Here is a 17,990-nt window from a genome sequence, read left to right on the forward strand (position 1 = left end):
CACACTGATGTCCACTTTAATTTTGGAAAGTACAGCAGGACTTTAAAAATATTTTCTAAATCTCAGCGACGGCTCTGTCACAATAATGCGACCAGCGCGGTGCAGTTGCGCGGTCGGCAACTCGCTACGGTTGCGCGTTTGGCGGTGCGCTGCAGTTGCGCGATTGGACAAAAACGCGCAAATGAAAAAGTGCTTAAAAAGGGGTGTTTTTTGGGGGAGGGGGCTTTTTTCCCCATTATTTGTAATGGGAAAATATGATTCGTAATTCGAACGATTCACTTCTCGAACAACCTTCTGGAACGGATTATGTTCGAAAACCGAGGCTCCACTGTATTGTTAAATCTTAAATGGAGGAGGAAGGGGATATTAAAATCTTGCTATATTGGCTTGGGCTTACCCTCCTCCAGAAATTTTCATTAGCTGCAATTCAAATCGGTGAAGACAAAAAAAAAAAAAGCTTTTTGATGGGAAAAAATAAAAACTTTGACAGCAATGTGATCTAACGAGGGGTCACTGGAGTATCACGGTCACTCCTTTCCGGATAGAACATTTGAAAACATCAACAAACAACATCCAAAAGAAAACCCCCGCGTCGCGCAATGTCTCTCCCAGAGCCAGCGGCTCCCAGAATTCCATTCCGTCTTTTACTTTTCCAGTGCGCTCTTCCGTCCCACACAGGACTTCCCTGTGACTTGCAGAGAGTGAGTTCACTCAACCAGCCCGCAACCACTTCACAGTGTCGAAGCGCACAGCCCAGCGCGCTCGTTTGGTGCTCATCGCCGAATGCACAAAGCCAAATCGGAGCGGCGGATCTCCACTCCTCCGTTTCGCACCTGTTGATGCAGTTCCGACGGCTCACGGGACGCAGAAGAGACGTTCAATTTTGTCCCGGGACGCAACACTCGGACGGGGCGCAGGAGTCGCTCCAGTAAAGCGGGCAAGCAGGAGAGAAGGACCTTCTTGTTTCCAGTTTCCCCAGCAGTTGCAGCCTGGGCTGGGTTGGAGGAAAATGGGCTCTTGGACCTATGGACTTCTATATTTGTTACTCTCATGCCAATTGGTTCATGTAAGTATAAGCTTTGAGACTTTTATTACCTCGAAACTCTCCTATTAAAAGACACAACCCTCTCTTGTAAGGTCAAGGCAAATCCATAAGTGGAGCTTTTCTATACCATGAATCAGTTTGGTGAATGGTGCCGCTCACATGCTAAGTGGGCTGCATTCCAGATTCCAGTGCAGCATGTAAGGATGCCTTTTTAAAAGTGACAAACTAGGAGTCCGCTGGTGAGAAGCTGCTCTAAGTTTATCCACAGAAACAAGCTATTCATAGTCAGACCTGCATAGCCTTCTTGTCTCTGCGTCACCCAGCAGGCGCTCACACTTGCAGCAAAAGACCAACATGTTAAAGCTGGCGTAAAGACATTTCAACAAATCTAATCCTTTGTACTTATCCAACAATGTGCTATTGATTGCTTACATTACGTATTTGTCATTAGAGCTGTCATTAGTTGATTGAATTTTTTACATCATTTCTTAACAGTAGTCTCGTACCTATCTGTGAGCTCTTATAAAAGAGCCTTGATTCTAGTGAAGCATTTTTTAGATATTTGTTTTACTGTCCTGGAGCTGTGACAGCTGAGATATCGGCCTCTCCCGTACTGATTTGATCCGAGGCGTGTTGAACGATGGGATGTAGCTGACATACACCTGATGGATTTACACGTGATATTGTTCTGAAAATGTTTTACCATCCAGCCTTCTAGTAAGCATCAGGTAAAGGCCTCCGTATTTGAACCGTAGCCTAGATTGAACACCAGGCCCGAACATACCAAAACCTAATTGAATTATCTGGAACCGCGTGCATCTGTTTCCTCTATGATGACTTTGAACTATAGCAGCAGGCTCCCCTGTTCTATGATTCAATTAAGCACCAAGCACTTCTGGTGTTGCTACGGGCCCTCCTCCTAGCCTGCTGGAATGTTGGGGTCATGCTCATCAGCACACCTAAAATCAAAGTCAGTGCAAATTCTTGATGGCCAAGGGCGTGTGTCACAAGTGTCCCGCTGGCAGTCAACAGTAGCGAGCAAAGATTTCTGTGACGCAACAACTTTGGCTTGTTTAGGTTTGACTGTGACTTGCTTGTATCATCCCTCCCGTGGTCGCTGACACCGTTGGCTCTGTGTTGTCTCCAAGTTTAGAGTCACACAAGTGTCCCCTGACTTAATGGTGGGGGTGGGCTGGCCTGAATTCCTTTGACGGTATATCTTGCATGTGTGCCAGTGGTGTAAATGATTCTCTCGCTCCGCTGCGTAAACCGACCACCTCATCCGCATAAAACTATTTCAACCTGACAACTTAATCTCTTGATTTATTTGGTCTGCAATATCCGACTCATTGAGGAGGCAGTTGGTGCTCTCTTTGTTGATTCAGACTACCTGGTGGTTAGTTGCCAATCAGAGTGGATGAGGATTGCGAGCACAGCAGTGCAAACACCAACTGCACTCCATCGTTTGAACAGAAGGGGGACCCCCCCCCCGACCCCCCCTCGCAGCAGACCCCTTCGGATAATTGCTTGAAGACTTGGTTCAGTAAACATTGCATTGTTGAGTTATAGCCACAGGAGAGAAGCCATCTTGGCTGGTGGCAAGAGGCTGCACTGAAGCGGCTCGCCACTCCTCAAGCAGACTGGCGCTTGTGGGATGTTTGTTGTCGCCATCAAAGTAGGACTCGGTCCAGTGTGGAGATGTGCTCTGATGATTCTGATGAGGTTCGTCAAGGTTCATTTAAACCCGAAATGAGACTGGGAAATCTCAATGATCATGCCAAATAAAGGTTGATTTTTTTTTTCTTCTTCTCCTCTTTGCTTAGTAGTTGTTGTGAAAAGTATTTTTCCCCTTCAGTTTAAAATTGAACTGTATAATTACTATTCAAGTTTTTATAGGTTTATTTTCATCAAGCCAAGGATTTCAGATAAAATGCAAAAAAAATCTGCCCAGATCAATGTTGACTGATCGATTTAAGTGGATGAAACTCAAAATATTGAATATATCATATTGATTTAGTCATATTTTGTTATGGCGCAGTTGGAAGAGCAACAGTAAACTTCAGGTGGCCCAACACAGTCACAGAGTGGCCTCGAGCCAACGGGCCACTGTTAATGATGTCAAACTCTACTTTGATAGTCAAGCCTTGCTTTTTGTGCATGCCACTGCATCCATGAAGGGCAAAACCGCAGACTCCTCATCAGGCTGCACCTCAGCTGTGCATGTGCCGACATGTGTGCACATACTCTCCGGCGCTTCTCATTCTCACTAGAGTCCCACTCTTTCCATTCACATCTCTGAACACAGTAACACCTTTTTTCCTTTAACTATATATGTAGTCTGTATGCTCAAGCCGTCAGCAAGTGTACCATGGCTGAAGCTATTAAATATTTTTATATTTTAGTAATTGAGTATTTATTCGTTCATTTATCTATTTATCTATTATTTATTTAAACATTTCCTGTTCCTTATTTCAATTCTGATTTATTTATTTAAACATTTCCTGTTCCTTATTTCAATTCTGATTTATTTATTTGTAATTTATAAATAATTTATAATAGAATATCATTATTTATAAATAAATACATAAATAAATATATAGATGCATGAATAAAAAATAATTAAATAAGATATGTTTGGTAGGTTTTGCTCCTTTATATTGTTGTATATATTGAGTTATATTGGTTAGAATCCAAGTCATGATCCTTATTTCAGAGTAATTTACTATTTTAACCTATACATGAAATTATTTCTTATTGTAATCACTCCAACAGTGTGCACGACAGTTTCCAACAAGCCAGGTTTTGAAATCTGCCCATTGGCTTCTAGTATCATTCTCATTCCTGTGTTATGAAGCTGCAGGAGCACTGAACCCTGCAGAGTTCATAGTCGGGTCGCAGATGACTCGTGGACACCAACAGCAATAAAAAGCAATAAAACTAGCTAATCGTCAAAAAGTATTTGCGTGTGGCAAATCTCATCTTGATGCATGGCTTTAGGTTGTAAAATCCAACCCGATCCTTTGGAATTTGCTCTGACTCCACAGGAATGAGTATTCAGTCCTACAAATCCTGTTTTTTGCTCTTCCATAAGGGACCACCAGGCTTTTTCCAGGCATGCACTTCCAGGAGATCCATTGAAATGCTAAATTGAGTGTAATGCAGCCTTTGAAAAGCTTCAGTCGTCCACCATTGTCTTTTCTAAAGCCCTACAGTATATGTGACGCCACTTTGGCAGAGCTGCTGCATTGTCTTCTGAGTTGTCTTCTGAGTTCTCCACTCGACGATGCTCCTGATTAGAGCTGCTGCCCTTTTCTGTAAAAATGAAGCAGGATTGTGTTTTTCAAAAGAATGTCACTGCTCTTTGTGTATTTCCTATTATAACTTGGATCAATCCTACCCTGTTGTCAGTGGAGGCTTCCTCTTACTGTACAACATGTCTCTACCTGTGAATCTTCCCACCCGCATGTCTCATTTGCTAGACCTTTGTTTGAGGGTCATGAATTGAAATTCACAGAAGCGATTCACAAAGTCAATTTCTGCAGGTTTTAGCTCGTCATGTCTCATTTAAAAAAAAAAAAATGCAAATACAGGTGAACATGTCTTAAGTGGCTCTCTGTTCTTCACACGTCCTCCAGGCTGCAGTTTCTCGAGTCTGAGCTGATGTTCCACCAGACATAATAAACCCTGTGCACTCTCCCTCAAAACACGCGCTCAGTTTTTTTTTTATATCTAGCAATTGTCATTCCTCATTCCCCTATATTGATTCACAACAGGTTAACAGCAGGAACGTATTGATGAAAAGATGAAAACGATTACCAAATCAATGAATCTCATGACGCAATTCTAAAATATCATTTAGCATGAGCACATTCGGGCCGAAACGTTTGCGCTCATCTATTGTTCCGATGCCCAAGATTCTTTGAAACCTTTGACCCATGCTGAGTCATCTTCCTGAAAAGGAAATGAAATCTGGTGTTATCTGTCCGCCAGGAGTACCCTACTTCCCCAGAAAAAAGTTTATTCAGGCTTTCCTGTATGTAATTTTCCCCACCTGAATGGAATATTTAGTTATTTGTAAATTCTCTCTCATCTTCTTACATTTTCATTGATTTTGTTTTTTCTATGATCTTAGACATATTTATTTGGGCGAAAAGAGCCATGGTAGAATTTTTTTACTTTTTTTTAAGAAAAATGTAGCATGTAAATCCCCTTAGCGGTGCAGCTCTTTTGCAAGCTTCTGGAAATTATAACCATTAAGCATTCTGATCTCATTCAAACTCCCCAAGCTCTCACAGATTGCTATCAGTGTAAGGAGGCTTCCATCTTTTATCCCATCTCAATTTCAGTTATTCCAAATAAATCCATTGAGACATAAAGACTCTGCAAAGTGGCTCAAGCATGTGTTCCAAGATTGCGAGTCTGAGGCTGAAGGTCGCTCAATTAGTAAAGCAGACAAATAAATGTCCAAGGTTTAGACTGAAATGGTTTCACCCATGTGGGAGCAAAGATGTCTTAACCTTGATCGCCACTGCCACTAAGTACATATTATCCGTGCAGCAATCCGTTTTGTATGATTCTACGCCAGTTGCTTAACTACTTGGCCAATATTCTACTCAATGTTGTTTTTTTTTTTTTTTTTTTAAATAAAGAGCAAAGACATATGTGAAGCCAAATTAAATGGTATCATCAGATTACATTTCCACTTGTTCCACCAAACAAAAATCAATCATCTGGGGTTTCATCTAGATAACAATTGATCAAATGGATTTAATTAATCCCACAGTGGGTAAATTAATATGAAGATATGAATTTCATTACAACAAGTTTAACCACGAGATTTTTTTGTTAGGAATGAAAACAAAAACAATACTTCACCTTATATGTAGTAAATGACTAGAAAGGGAGCGAGTGTAATTTAGTCTTCAATGCGAATGTTGCTCGGTGGCTGGAGATAGAGAAGCTAATTTCTTTTTTTTTTGCTTGCCACTTAAAAAAAGGTGCCGATTCCCAACTGCTGTGACTTTGTTGCGCAGCCCCCTCAATCTTTCTACAGTCCTCTTCTGGGGATCAATAAAAATAATAAAGTTTGCCTCATATAGTGTACATTTTGAGTCACGTCCCCCTGACCTCTCGTGGCTGCACGTTTCTACTGACTGGCAGGACTTTTATTGCTAAAGCCCCCCAAAAACACTATAGTCGGTAAAAATGTGACAGGATGAAAAATAATAATAAAAAAAAAAAAACGAGAGCCAGTAATTTTTTCGGTGTTCATGACTCGGTGTTGAGGTAATGGCTTTTGTTTGACTCCACTTTTGCTTTAGGTTGCTGTCAGTTCTGCAATAGCGACACATAAATTTGATGCATTGACGAATTTCACACTGCCATATACGGGGACATACGTGACGAGATGGCCGACGTTTGAATATGGGCAAGCTGTGTTGACCTCTCTCAATATAAACTGTTGGCCACATGGCATGTTAGTGTTGCTAATCAGTGATGTCATCTGCTAGTTTTGTACTTGAACTTTTGTGAGAAGGACTATGAGTCAGCCTGTGTAGACACTTGAGAAGTTTTACTTTTTTTTTTTTTAATCAAGTCTCTGGTGACAAATGGGGCCTGCGCCGTACCACAGTGAAGGATCAAGTTGTGGGAACAGCAGCTGCTTTTCTTTAGTTATATTTCACAACTGCGGTCTTTGCTTAAATGTGAAGTCACTCATGTATTCTCTATTTTCTTTGAATGACCGTCATGGAAAAGTGATATGTGATTCAGGGATTTATGCTTTTGATCGGGACAGTAAAGTTGTCGCTTTCCCTGCAGTCAGCTTCATGCCGGACACACCTCTGGCCAAGGCCGTCAGTTAAGACTTTAAAAGGGAGAGTTAAATGTTGCTTTGCCGACACCGAGTCTTTATGTGATTTATGTGAGTAGTGGACTCTGCCAGACCAAGAGGCCCTGTGTGTGTGGGGGGGGGGGGGGACACTTTGTATTGGATACGAGGGGTGGAGACATGGGCATGCAGGAGGTGTAGCTAACTGTCAAGATATTCCGGCATAGACGGAGGGGGAGCGCTCATGTCCATTTTTTCCGTTTAGTTCCTGATTAACCCTCTCCAGCGGCTTGTCAACACTCTCGCAGCCGTGGATCTCATCATTTCATCATGCTTGTGAGCTGCTCATTTATTTTAGAGAATCCTGGACTGCGTGTCATCATGGTTTGAAATACCAGTCCAAGATCATTTATAGCTTGCTATCAATTTTTGATCTTCATCAGGACTTATTACCGCGTGAGAAGCTAGCAAATGAGTGCTCACAAACTGTCATGGAATTTATAGACCATTTATTTCGATTAGATCAAGATAATCTTTTCATAGACCATTATAAATCATTTCTTATTAACGCCACAGGCTAGTTTCTAACACTAACATTATGAACTGTCTTGCAGTTGCAATGAAAAGCTAACCGTTGTGTCATCGAAATGAAAAGCAAGTAGTTTGCGCCGTCGTAACTTTGATGTTGAGCAAAAGGGGTGAAGGTGCAAATTTTCTGGGTTGTGGTTCTATATAAATGGCACTGACACAAAAGTCATGATGAAATTATCCGGCATTCCATTGCGTGTAAAAGTAGACACAATTGCGGTATGGCGGCTTAATGCAACATCTTGTCGAATTCTTGCTGACTAAGCTATATTACACAGAGCAGCCAGGAAGTTGGACACATTCACCCTTTTTTTTTTTTTTTTGCCACCACTGATCCCCTTCCGTGTGGCATCACAAAAACTTGAAATCCTGCTCCTTGAACTATAATCTAGGGAGACTTGCAGGTTTTTACAAGACGTCATGCACAACAGCTGTTCGACATCCTATTTTCAATCCCAAGTAGTAAGACCTCAGGAGAGTTCAGCCTTCGAGCTGTTGAAGGCTTGTCTACTTTTTTCCTGCTGTAAGGTCTAACGAGCTTGTTCTGGCTTGTCTGCAAGCTCAAGATCTGAGTGATGTGCAGCAACATTTCTGTGCTTCATTGCTGATTAACCAAGCGCCTGTCGTCAGTGTGTTTTCACACAAGCACACCGAGTCCCCATGCCTGTAATTACGCTTTATTATAGAAGGAAACGGACCGCTCACATCTGCGGCCAATGAAAGGGGAGATTTCTTCTTCTTCTTGCTCCTTTCTTGTATGCGTGCATCAACTCCAGATGTTTTTGGAGGTGTGAGCACACCTTCAAATTAGAGTTATGAGGACAGGTGAAATTTACCTGTGAGGTCCATTTTTCCAAGGTTCTGTTTTTGGACCGTCTTTTGTTGATTGGCTCCTTCGGTTAGTTGGTGCAAATACCCCCCCACCCCCTCACTCCTCTGTGGTGTTTTACTTCAAACAGCTGTGTCTAGAAGAAAGTACGTCAAAGAAGCTCTTTCAAACACAGTCGTGTTGTTTGGGAACACATGGCCGTGATTAACTTCGACCCGTAAAAAGTGACGTGTAAAACTGTCATGACATTTTTTGTTTGGTACATTGGGTGACATACATTGTAATTATTATTTTTATTGTCATATTTGTGAATTCCGACAATTCCTGGTTGACTTAAATATTTACCGCCTGGGAATTTAATTACAATTTGTGAATGTTTGTTGTTAAAATATTCTCTTTTCTGAGATCATACACACTGCACGCCTGTTTTTGTTAAATCTTATAAACCACACAAAAAAGGCTCCTTATCAGTACGTCTGATTAAAAATGCTACTCTTGCTCCAGGCCTAAAGTCTAGACAGGATGATTCACCAGGTGAGTTAATAAACTACAGTCACTCAGTCAACACTGTCAATAAAAAAAACAGCCATACATTTCTTGTATGGATTTTTTTTTATTGTTTATTGCTTGAAGCATGTCACGTCAATGGTCAAAACAAGATTCACGGTTCAAATAGTAAAAAATAAACACGACACTCCTGAGCGCTCGACTACAATGGTTCCTATAAAAGTAAATGATGCAGAAAAGTCAAGGCTGTCTCCCACCGAGCCTCTTGTTGACCTTGGACAAAAGTGTGTATCTCCCAAGCAACAACATTATCACTGTAGCTATATCGCCATGTTGCTCGTCCAAAGTCTGCTTTCACTCTCTGGCTGTCTTGGATTTGTACACTCATTTCCAAACATGGAGGCAGCAAAAAAAAAAAACGCTTCAGACGAGCATTCAACTGTTAAACAGGTGTCCAATCTTGTTAAAAAATTAACAACATGATTTTGCCTGTAAATTCATAAACAAAGTCTGTTCCTGTTCCATCAAATTAATGGAATAATAAATCCAAAGGGGCATTTGAAGGTGTTAAAAAAAAAAAAAGAATATGTGCAATCCAAGAAATAACTGTAAGTATTGCCCGTAACAACACAGATAAGCTTATCCTATTAAAGTTCCTGTTTTCAAACCGGCTGAAAGAAAAAGTGCTTTGTCACTTGAGCAATCCCACTTTTGCATTACTGGGATTCCCGAGATCCGTCTTCTTGATCCAGCCGCCTGAAGATAAACCCAGGTTTTGCTAGTGTCCCGCCTCTTGATCCTTTGTCACAGGGTGACAGAGGCCATCTGAATGTAAAGGTTTTAAACCGTATGGAGAGGCTGTGTGCCAATCCCAGAGAGACTATTTGATGCTGACAAAGTGGGCACCTGATCCCCTCTCACATGCTGCAACCCAGTAATTGGCTTCAGGAATGTTCACATTGCTCTGCTTTAGGGTAAATAGTAGTTAAAGCAGTAAAGCTCACTGACTTTTTTGGGGGGAGATGGTTAAGATTTGCCTTGATCCCAGGATTGAGGGGGGAACAAATGGCTTCCTTCACCAAACAAAGGAGATATCTGCTGGGAAGTCCCCTTTTAGTCTCCATCTTAAGGTCACATCTCTCCGTCCAAAAGTATAGTTGCATGTGATTCCCATTATTTTCTGTTTGTAGTCATGAGGTGGTCTTTGCTACTGACACATGTCAAGATTAAAGGTGGCTCAAAGGCATGTGGCCACCATGCTACCATCAGACTTATGCTGAAAATGAGTAAAAAAAAAAGTATATATTTTTTAAATTTCGGACGGAATTACAGCAATCCTCTTGGCAGAAACAGGATAATGTGATGACACAAGAAAAAAAAACAAATTCAAAATGGTGGGCAGCAATTGGTTGTACAGGTCATCACTTTCTTCTGTTTATTGGTGCTTGTCCAAACCCAACCTCAGATTGGAAGGTGGGGGAAGGGTTGCACATCACAGCAGTGGATGACCTTGTCTAAATCTCTGGTGGGCCACCAGACCTTGATTTTTTGAGCTGCATGTTTGTGAAAGCACACTTAATGTGTATGAGCTATATCCACTGCAAATATATTTAGACATGGATGTCGCCTCACTGGACTGACTCTTCCATTTGTATTCAGTTGCACATCCAGTCAGTCACGCTGCAGGTTATTTGGTGTAAGGGTGAAATAGCACCTGCAGATCCACAGCTCCTGAAGTATTTTTGTATCCCTCTTGAATTCCATCTCTGTTGACTGTGTTGATCTCCTGTCAAAATACGCATGGCTCTAAGAATTGACTTAGTCACCACTTCTTAACAGGCACATGATCCTATGGGATTTCATTTGAATGAAACCCAAGACAAACAAAGACAAACTCCAGTGCAACGTGCAGTGCCATGAAGAAATCCCACTTTCTACTTTTTTTTTTATATTTACCACACTTGAAATGTTTCAGGTCATCAAGCCAATGTGAATATCTCACAAAGACAATCCAAGTATTAGAAGTATTAAAATGCTAGATCCTCACAAAAAAAAACCACCCCTAAAGTGGTGTTTTCCTCTATTCACTCACGCATTCCTGCTAATTCTTCCTCGACAAGAACCAGCCCCGCCCGATCCAAGATAATGACCTCACTTTGTGACATCACAATGTGAGGAGCCACCCCTGTGGCATCTTACTTCTGGCAAGAAAAAGAGCCACCAAAATAACTCACCATTGTGTCAATGCTAATATATAATCAAGGCCTATAATTGAGTGTGGCAAGCCTCAAAGCATGATACAGATTTGTTTACTCGGCTGTCTGCAGCCAAGTTGGCATTGCAAATGAGGAACTGTTCTGCGTAAATAAAGATTTTGGTATTAGTAAAGTAAATCGAAAAGGAATATTTTAAATGATTATTTATTTATTAAAGGGGGGGAAAGTCTAAATCTATTTGACCCTTTGCAAAAGAGTAATTAAGATGATTACGCTTTTCCAAAAGGTTAAATAGACCAGTTTTGGTCAAACTAAAAGCAAATTTCATTGGCCACACCCAGGTTGTAACAAAAGTGGCAAAGTTTTGCTGAATAAAGAAATCACTTAAAATAGTTCAAAGAGAAAATAGAATACAAGATCTCAAAAAGAAACACATGCCCCAATCCAAAGAAATTTCAGACAAAATAATAATCGAATTGACGAAAACATTATGTATATCAACCTGGAAAAGGTTACAAAGCATTTTCCAAGGCTTTCAAACACCAGCGAATCATGGTCAGAGAGCCATTACAGTGGGAATAAGAGTGGTTGGCCAACCAAATGTATTTCAAGCAACGACGACTCATTCTTGAGGTCACAAAAGAACCTACAACTACACCCAACAGGCCACTCAATCTTAAGAAAAATGTCAAGTAAAATCATAGATTTGCTTTTTAGGAAGCAATATAAGTCAAGTGAAGTGATTTCATAATGAATGTAGTAGATACATCACAATATCATACGTTTTATAATCAGATGAATGCAGATTTTTTTCTAGTGGGCTGTATGAATGCTTTTTTTTTGGTTCAGGGATGGATTCCAGGGAGCCTATTATTTCTTCTTTCCCACTCACACATTCATCTGTCTCATCTTGTAGTGCTTCGCAAAAACACGAGGTACTTTCCATTGGGGGTTGTCAGTAAAGGATATGAAAAGTGGTGCACCATTGGCTTTTCTGATGTCATCATTTTAAAATATAAATTACATATACATCTGAGGGGAATATTTTCATTCTTACTCTACTTTCATTGACTTGCTTTTTTGTTTTGCTCTTTGCAAAGCTTCCAAAGTAAAGCGAGACGGACTTTGATGTGCTTAAGATGGCGCCTTGGCTTAACAGCAGGTTCTGTTGTGATGTTCGAAGTTTGAAGTGCATCTTGGGTTACAAAGCAAAATCTCAACATGCTGGAGTTGCTTTTGCGTTCCTAAAGCATCGTCATGGTAACCACACAAATCCTAGTTAATTAACTTAGTGTTTTTTGCGGTTTGTGTTAAAACCCGAATGAGTAAATTCTTTAATTTTCCGTCTCTTTGGTAAATACATCTGTGAGGGACAAAGTTTTTTCCATGCTCTATTTTATTGATAGATGTCAAAAACTTCCTTTTGCAATCAGGCTTGCGTAAGCTGTGTACTCGAGTATGGGTTTATTCAGCCAACTTTCCCATACACTTGAGAGATGAGCTAATGGAGTACACAGGGGGGCCATGAGCGAGTTCTGGCCTGCCATTATGTTGGACAGCATGAGTGGGGCCAAGTCAACAGGTGGTGTCCAATTATTTGGTCCTGAGGCAGGAATGAAGAGTGAGAAATAAAGGGAAGAGGGCGAGTCAAAACCATGGGGGGAGAACCAGTGCGTCAACGACAGCTTTCTTCTCCAAAATCAGACAAGTTGATGTGGTCTTAAAACATACCAAAAGTTAAGAACGATTCCCAGTTTCAGTGTCAACATTTTCATACTTTTACATCATGTAAAAACTGTTACCAATTGAAGTAACTTCCCTCATTCCTTTGAAATTTAGCGCGAGCCAAGCTGGGCTACATGCAATTTATAAGGAAATGCAAGATCCTCATTTGCGGAGGATGTTAGGTTGGCTGATGAGAGACTTTTTACCCCCAATTGTGCATCTGTGAGTTAGTCATTGCTGATGCTCTGGAATGATACTGGATCCAAGATGGCTGATGTAGCTTCGGGTGAAAGCGCTTAACCACATTACGTCATCATAAGTTAATTTCGGACGCTGTGGTGTCGCTTCTTTACTGTATACGGGACAGTGAGTGTTTTTATGGCGTATCTTTCTGTTATAAATAAGCAGGCCTCAGATGGCCACGTTGGCACTGATCTTCCCTTCCAAGTGGCCGCCAGTCGCCGTACCACACTGGCCAGCTGTCGTCTGGGGCAATTGGAGCTGCTCTCTGACTCCCTAACTTCCCCGCAAGCCGCTCTCGAAAATGTTTCCGGAAACACTCACTACATATCTTACATTACTTTGACACCCTTTTATGTTTTATGCATGTCAAGTACAAAAGAGTTTTTATTCTTTTGACTTGTTATTCCTCATGAGTCTTAACATAAATTAGCATATTTTTTCTCTTCACAGGAGTTGGTTTTATTACCAGTCAAAATGCTTGCCTGGCCCCCACAGACCTATTAAATCTGAATGTGCTCATTCTTGACCGGAACGGACATCTGATAAGTGTGTGCCTCTTCAGCTGGTGTCTTTCATTTCATGTCCATGTGTGTGTTAAATTTTAGCGTCTTTGGGAGGTCTCTAGTTCACAGCTTGTGAGGACTAGGGCAACTGGGCTTGATAACATTTGGGTATGATGTGCCTCCCACGGTCGCAACAAATCTCTGTATCACTTATTAAAACGTCAATAAAATGGCCTGAAAAAAAAGCTTGCTTCTAAAAATGCTAAGGTGGACATTTGAGCCTGATAAAGTTCCCTCTTAAAGTCTTGTCTACATTTGAGCAAGTGCCCAAGTAAAAGCTTTTGAAATGAATTAATCTCAAGTTAAATTGGAGCTTTCTTGGGGTGGGGGGGCATCATTCCATCCCATATTTGGCAAAGACGTGTCCACACAGGCTGGACGCTTCATTCAACAAGCGTCCATGTGTGCTGTCGGTTCCGCTGGCTTGACTTCTATTTACACAGCCTGGTTAAGATGGAAATGTTTTTTTTTTCTACATGAGAAAAATTGTTCAGCTGTTCCGGTAGCCAAAAAGCCAAATCATCCGTGAAAAATTGATAGGCAGCTTGACAAGATGGTGTCACACCAGACATCCACACTTCTCAGTTACATGCGACATGCTTCAGGAATGCCGGCACGCCATTTTTTTCTCTTTTTTTTTAAAAAATGTGTTACTCAGAATTTCCTAGGGCTGCTCAATCATGGATAAATTCATAATCATGATTATTTTGTTCAATATTGAAATGACAATTATTTACATTGGAACGGCATTTATTGAACATGTTTGGAACAGTAGTTATTGAACCTGTTTAAATTAAAAAAACAAACTCTCCTGTTAAACATGGCCTGGATCTCCACTCACGCAGGGGCGGAGTGATTGAATTGCAAATGCACATCTCAGAACGGAAACACCAAGTAACCATTTTTTCTCGATTATATGAATTTCGAGATCATCCGGAGCCAAAATCGTAATCTGATTAAAATTTGATTAATTGAGCATATTTCCACCTTGTGATTCCAATGGGTAGTTTACGGCTGTTATGTGAACTGCCGCTGCAAAATGTTTTGTGTCCTCTATGAACAAATTTGGCCAAAAGTGAGAAAGCTCAAGTATGAGTCTGACTTTTATGTTGTGTGGGAGACTGACTAGACGACCGTGAAGAATAAAACCCACCATTCTTCAGTCTTTGCAATGCACCCCCCAACCCCTTTTTTGTTGCGCCCATCCTGTTAGTCATGGAACCTTCTGGGAAGACAATCCCCGCACCTGTCAAAGAGTGTTTGTTGAATGAAGAACTTCTTTCCATTTCCTCCCTGTGCAATCACTTTAGATTAAACCCTGTAGAAATGTCAAAAGAGCTGCACGGCGCTTTGGGACCTCACTCATCAAGCCTTTCATGCAGCAGGGGCCCAAGGTTGGAGTTTTAGTGTCGTGAGTGGCAGTTTGTCAGCTCACTCGCCATTCCAGGCCCACAAAGCCGTTCTGTTGCCCCACGCTTCGAAAATCCTCTTCAATGTACACGTACAGTCAAGCACAGAAAAATCTCTGCGGCTGTCGTTTGCCGGCACTGTATTTAGAACTAGCTTGACGAACGCCAATTTATTTCAACCGTCTTAACTATGCCAACAATGGAAACGTGTCAGGAATAAGGGCGCTTAGTTTCTGCGGCTCAGGTCTCACCGGTGCCTGGCGCTGCACGTTGGACCTCAGCCTTCTCTCAGTGTCAAGCGTGTGCTTTACATTCCATTCATGTCCATTGCGTGTTGCTACATCGAGTCTCAGCACAGGTACTTGCTTTTAAGGAGTGAGAGCATAAAAAAGAGAGCTCATAGAAGAAGTAGAAGGAGAAGTAGAAGCTTGAAGAGATCAGTGTGGGGGAGGTTCTGTTGACTGCCTGCATTAACGCTGGAGTTTGTTATTTCCATCTATGGTCACATGCTAATTCTTGATCACAAATTGACGTTGCCTTTTATGTTTCCCACAGTTTGTCTTGCAGCTGCATCAGCAGCCTTATTTATTCACAGCTGGGAAATTTAAAGTTCCCTAAAGAGCTATTATCATGCTGTGTAGGAAATCACCATTGGGCCATTAACTGGAAATCTAAAATACAATCGACACAATAATGGACAGTTATTTTGATGAGTGATTGTTTAGAGCCGTTGTTGAACTTAACATTTTCCAAATCGTCAGATTTCAGCCTCTCAAGACATTAGCAAGCGTCTTGTTTTTCTTCATTATACAAAAATCAACATCTTTCTTTCTTTTCTGACTTGGCATGGACCAACCCAGTGAATGAATCATCATTAATGGGAAAAAAATAGATGTCATCTTGATGAATTTGGAAAATAATCATTATTTACGGCTCTAGTCTGAGACACTTGTAATTGTCATGTTGTTGAACTTTTAGCAGCCTTGGAAGTGAAAATCAAGCTTGTACAAAACACAAAATCTCACCCAGAATACTTGAACTGGTGAAAATATTATTCGAGTATTAGAGTCATTATTTTAGGTTCTCGATCAGGATTTAGCCTAACCAGATCATACCCGAGGTTAAAAGAGCGGGATGTACGACAAGATCTTACTGATGGTTGACTGGTTAGCACCACTGAAAGGAATTTGTTTAGTCAGCGGTTTCCTTTTGAAAATGCCCCGGCATTGTTGTTATAAGGGTGTTCAGTCAGGGGAGAGAGGATTTGGAGGGGATGGATTGAGTTATTTATTATCTGGAGCCATTTAAAGGGGAAAACTAGCATGACGGACTTGGGTGGAAATAGGAACTGGCGGGCCGTGCCAGCTGTAAATGCCAACCGTGTCATCCTGCCAGAGTCGTATCGAAACGTCTAAGCCTGTGTCTGAGCAGCTCGGGAAAAGCAGAAGCACTCAAGCAGGGCTGCGCTCCATCAAGATGATCAGATAGCAGGACGTCTGGCTCACTTTGAGTCTCCTCACTCAAATCGTGTAGATACATCTGATAGATTCAAGACAAGGCCTTTTATTCATTAACCTTGGCGAGGATTACGATGTATATGTCCTTACAGGTTTTAGACAGACTCGGCAGTTATTGTGAAAATAAAAAGAATATAGCTTTTAAAGGACAGCCAACCTAAGATGAACTTTAAATTGTCTTGTTGATTTTAAGGTGAACGGTTGGTTGTGAATAAACAAGTGGAGTTATATTATAGTCTCCCAAGGAAACAAAGAAAATTCATTGTTTGACATATATGTGGGTCATATCTGTATTGTTAAGTGCTGGGGTCATGAACTTTTATTTGCGTGTGAACTCTTGAAAAACCCTCAAAGAGATAACAAATGTTGAAAGTAAACAAGTCAGAATGCTTTGTTTCCTGCCGCAGCCTTTGTTTTTCCTCCACCCTTCCAGGGTCCACACATAATACTGGGCGTAACCCTGTTCTGTGAAGACTTCAACCTCCATAAATCTTTCTCCGTGAAGACTTCACCCTCCATAAATCTTTCTGTGTTTGCCTCAGGTGACACAGGCCTCCAAGGTGTGGGGAGAGGTTCCTCTGCCAGATGACTCGGTGGAGCAGAAGGATGTCCAGGCGGCGCCGAGCTTACTGGGCGACGATGAAGACTTTGTCGCTGATGAAGCATCTGGAGGTTGGCAGTTGCCACTAAACACTTTTGTATTTTGCTTTTAGCGCTCTGCTCAAAACTGAAGAACTTTTATGACTGTCTCAATAGATCTGCCCAGTGGCGAAGATGATGGAAGTGCACCGTGGCCTCCAGTCTCAGAGAGCACAAGTAAGAGAGCAGAAACTAGTACTACGTATTGTGTGTGACTCCTAGTCGAGTTCCCACATATGTGTGTATCTGTGCATGTGTGCCATGACACGCTCACATCCTGCTTCAAGCCGCCAGTCAGGTCAAAACAAGACGCTTTTGCTTTGTCTGGGAGATCTAAACAAATCCACTTTCATCCTCTTGCCCAGCAATAGAGATGGCAGCACTGTAAGATCTTCAAGATCTTTCAAAGGCAAACAAAAAATGCTGTAGTGACAGACGAGAGCATATGTCAGATTCTATTGCCTGCAGTGCCCTTTTCAGCTTCTATTTTTCGTTTTGTTATTCCATAAGACTGAATAATGACACATTAGATCATTGGTGTCAAACTCAAGGCCCGCCGGGGGCCTGATATGGCCCATCAGATGATTTTATGTGGCCCGCGAAGACAAATTGTGTCAATACTAAAATTCCAAATTGTCTTCACTTTTAAAAAATAGATATTGCCAGCAATTGTTATTATATTCATCTTTTTTAAATATTTGAACAGTTTTTTCTAGTCTCTGATTTCAAAACCCTTATTCATCAGTTTGTTGTGTAGCATATACCATATATCATATAAGGTGTTGACAGTCATAATGGCCCTCTGAAGGAACCTATGACTACAATGTGGCCCAGAACAAAAATGACTTTGACACCTCTGCATTAGATCCTCATTAACTC

The 17,990-nt window shown here is 41.3% G+C and overlaps 1 protein-coding gene across 11 annotated transcripts in view; it reads left to right on the top strand.

The window, feature by feature from the left end:
- The first annotated feature begins 668 nt into the window (after positions 1-668).
- The window catches only part of hspg2 (heparan sulfate proteoglycan 2), a 61,319-nt gene continuing 43,997 nt past the window's right edge, over positions 669-17,990 (top strand). For 7 of the 11 annotated variants that reach the window (XM_061303214.1, XM_061303222.1, XM_061303248.1 and 4 more), the window contains exons 1-3: positions 670-1,066; positions 17,015-17,144; positions 17,229-17,288. In XM_061303214.1, coding sequence (XP_061159198.1) covers positions 1,010-1,066; positions 17,015-17,144; positions 17,229-17,288 — 247 coding nt within the window. In that variant the 5' untranslated portion in view covers positions 670-1,009. Of the gene's footprint in view, positions 1,067-17,014; positions 17,145-17,228; positions 17,289-17,990 lie in introns of all 11 variants that reach the window. The other 4 variants (XM_061303189.1, XM_061303196.1, XM_061303268.1 and 1 more) reach the window with 3 other exon arrangements.

The sequence above is a fragment of the Syngnathus typhle genome, linkage group LG2 (assembly GCF_033458585.1).
Source record: "Syngnathus typhle isolate RoL2023-S1 ecotype Sweden linkage group LG2, RoL_Styp_1.0, whole genome shotgun sequence".
Taxonomy (NCBI): domain Eukaryota; kingdom Metazoa; phylum Chordata; class Actinopteri; order Syngnathiformes; family Syngnathidae; genus Syngnathus; species Syngnathus typhle.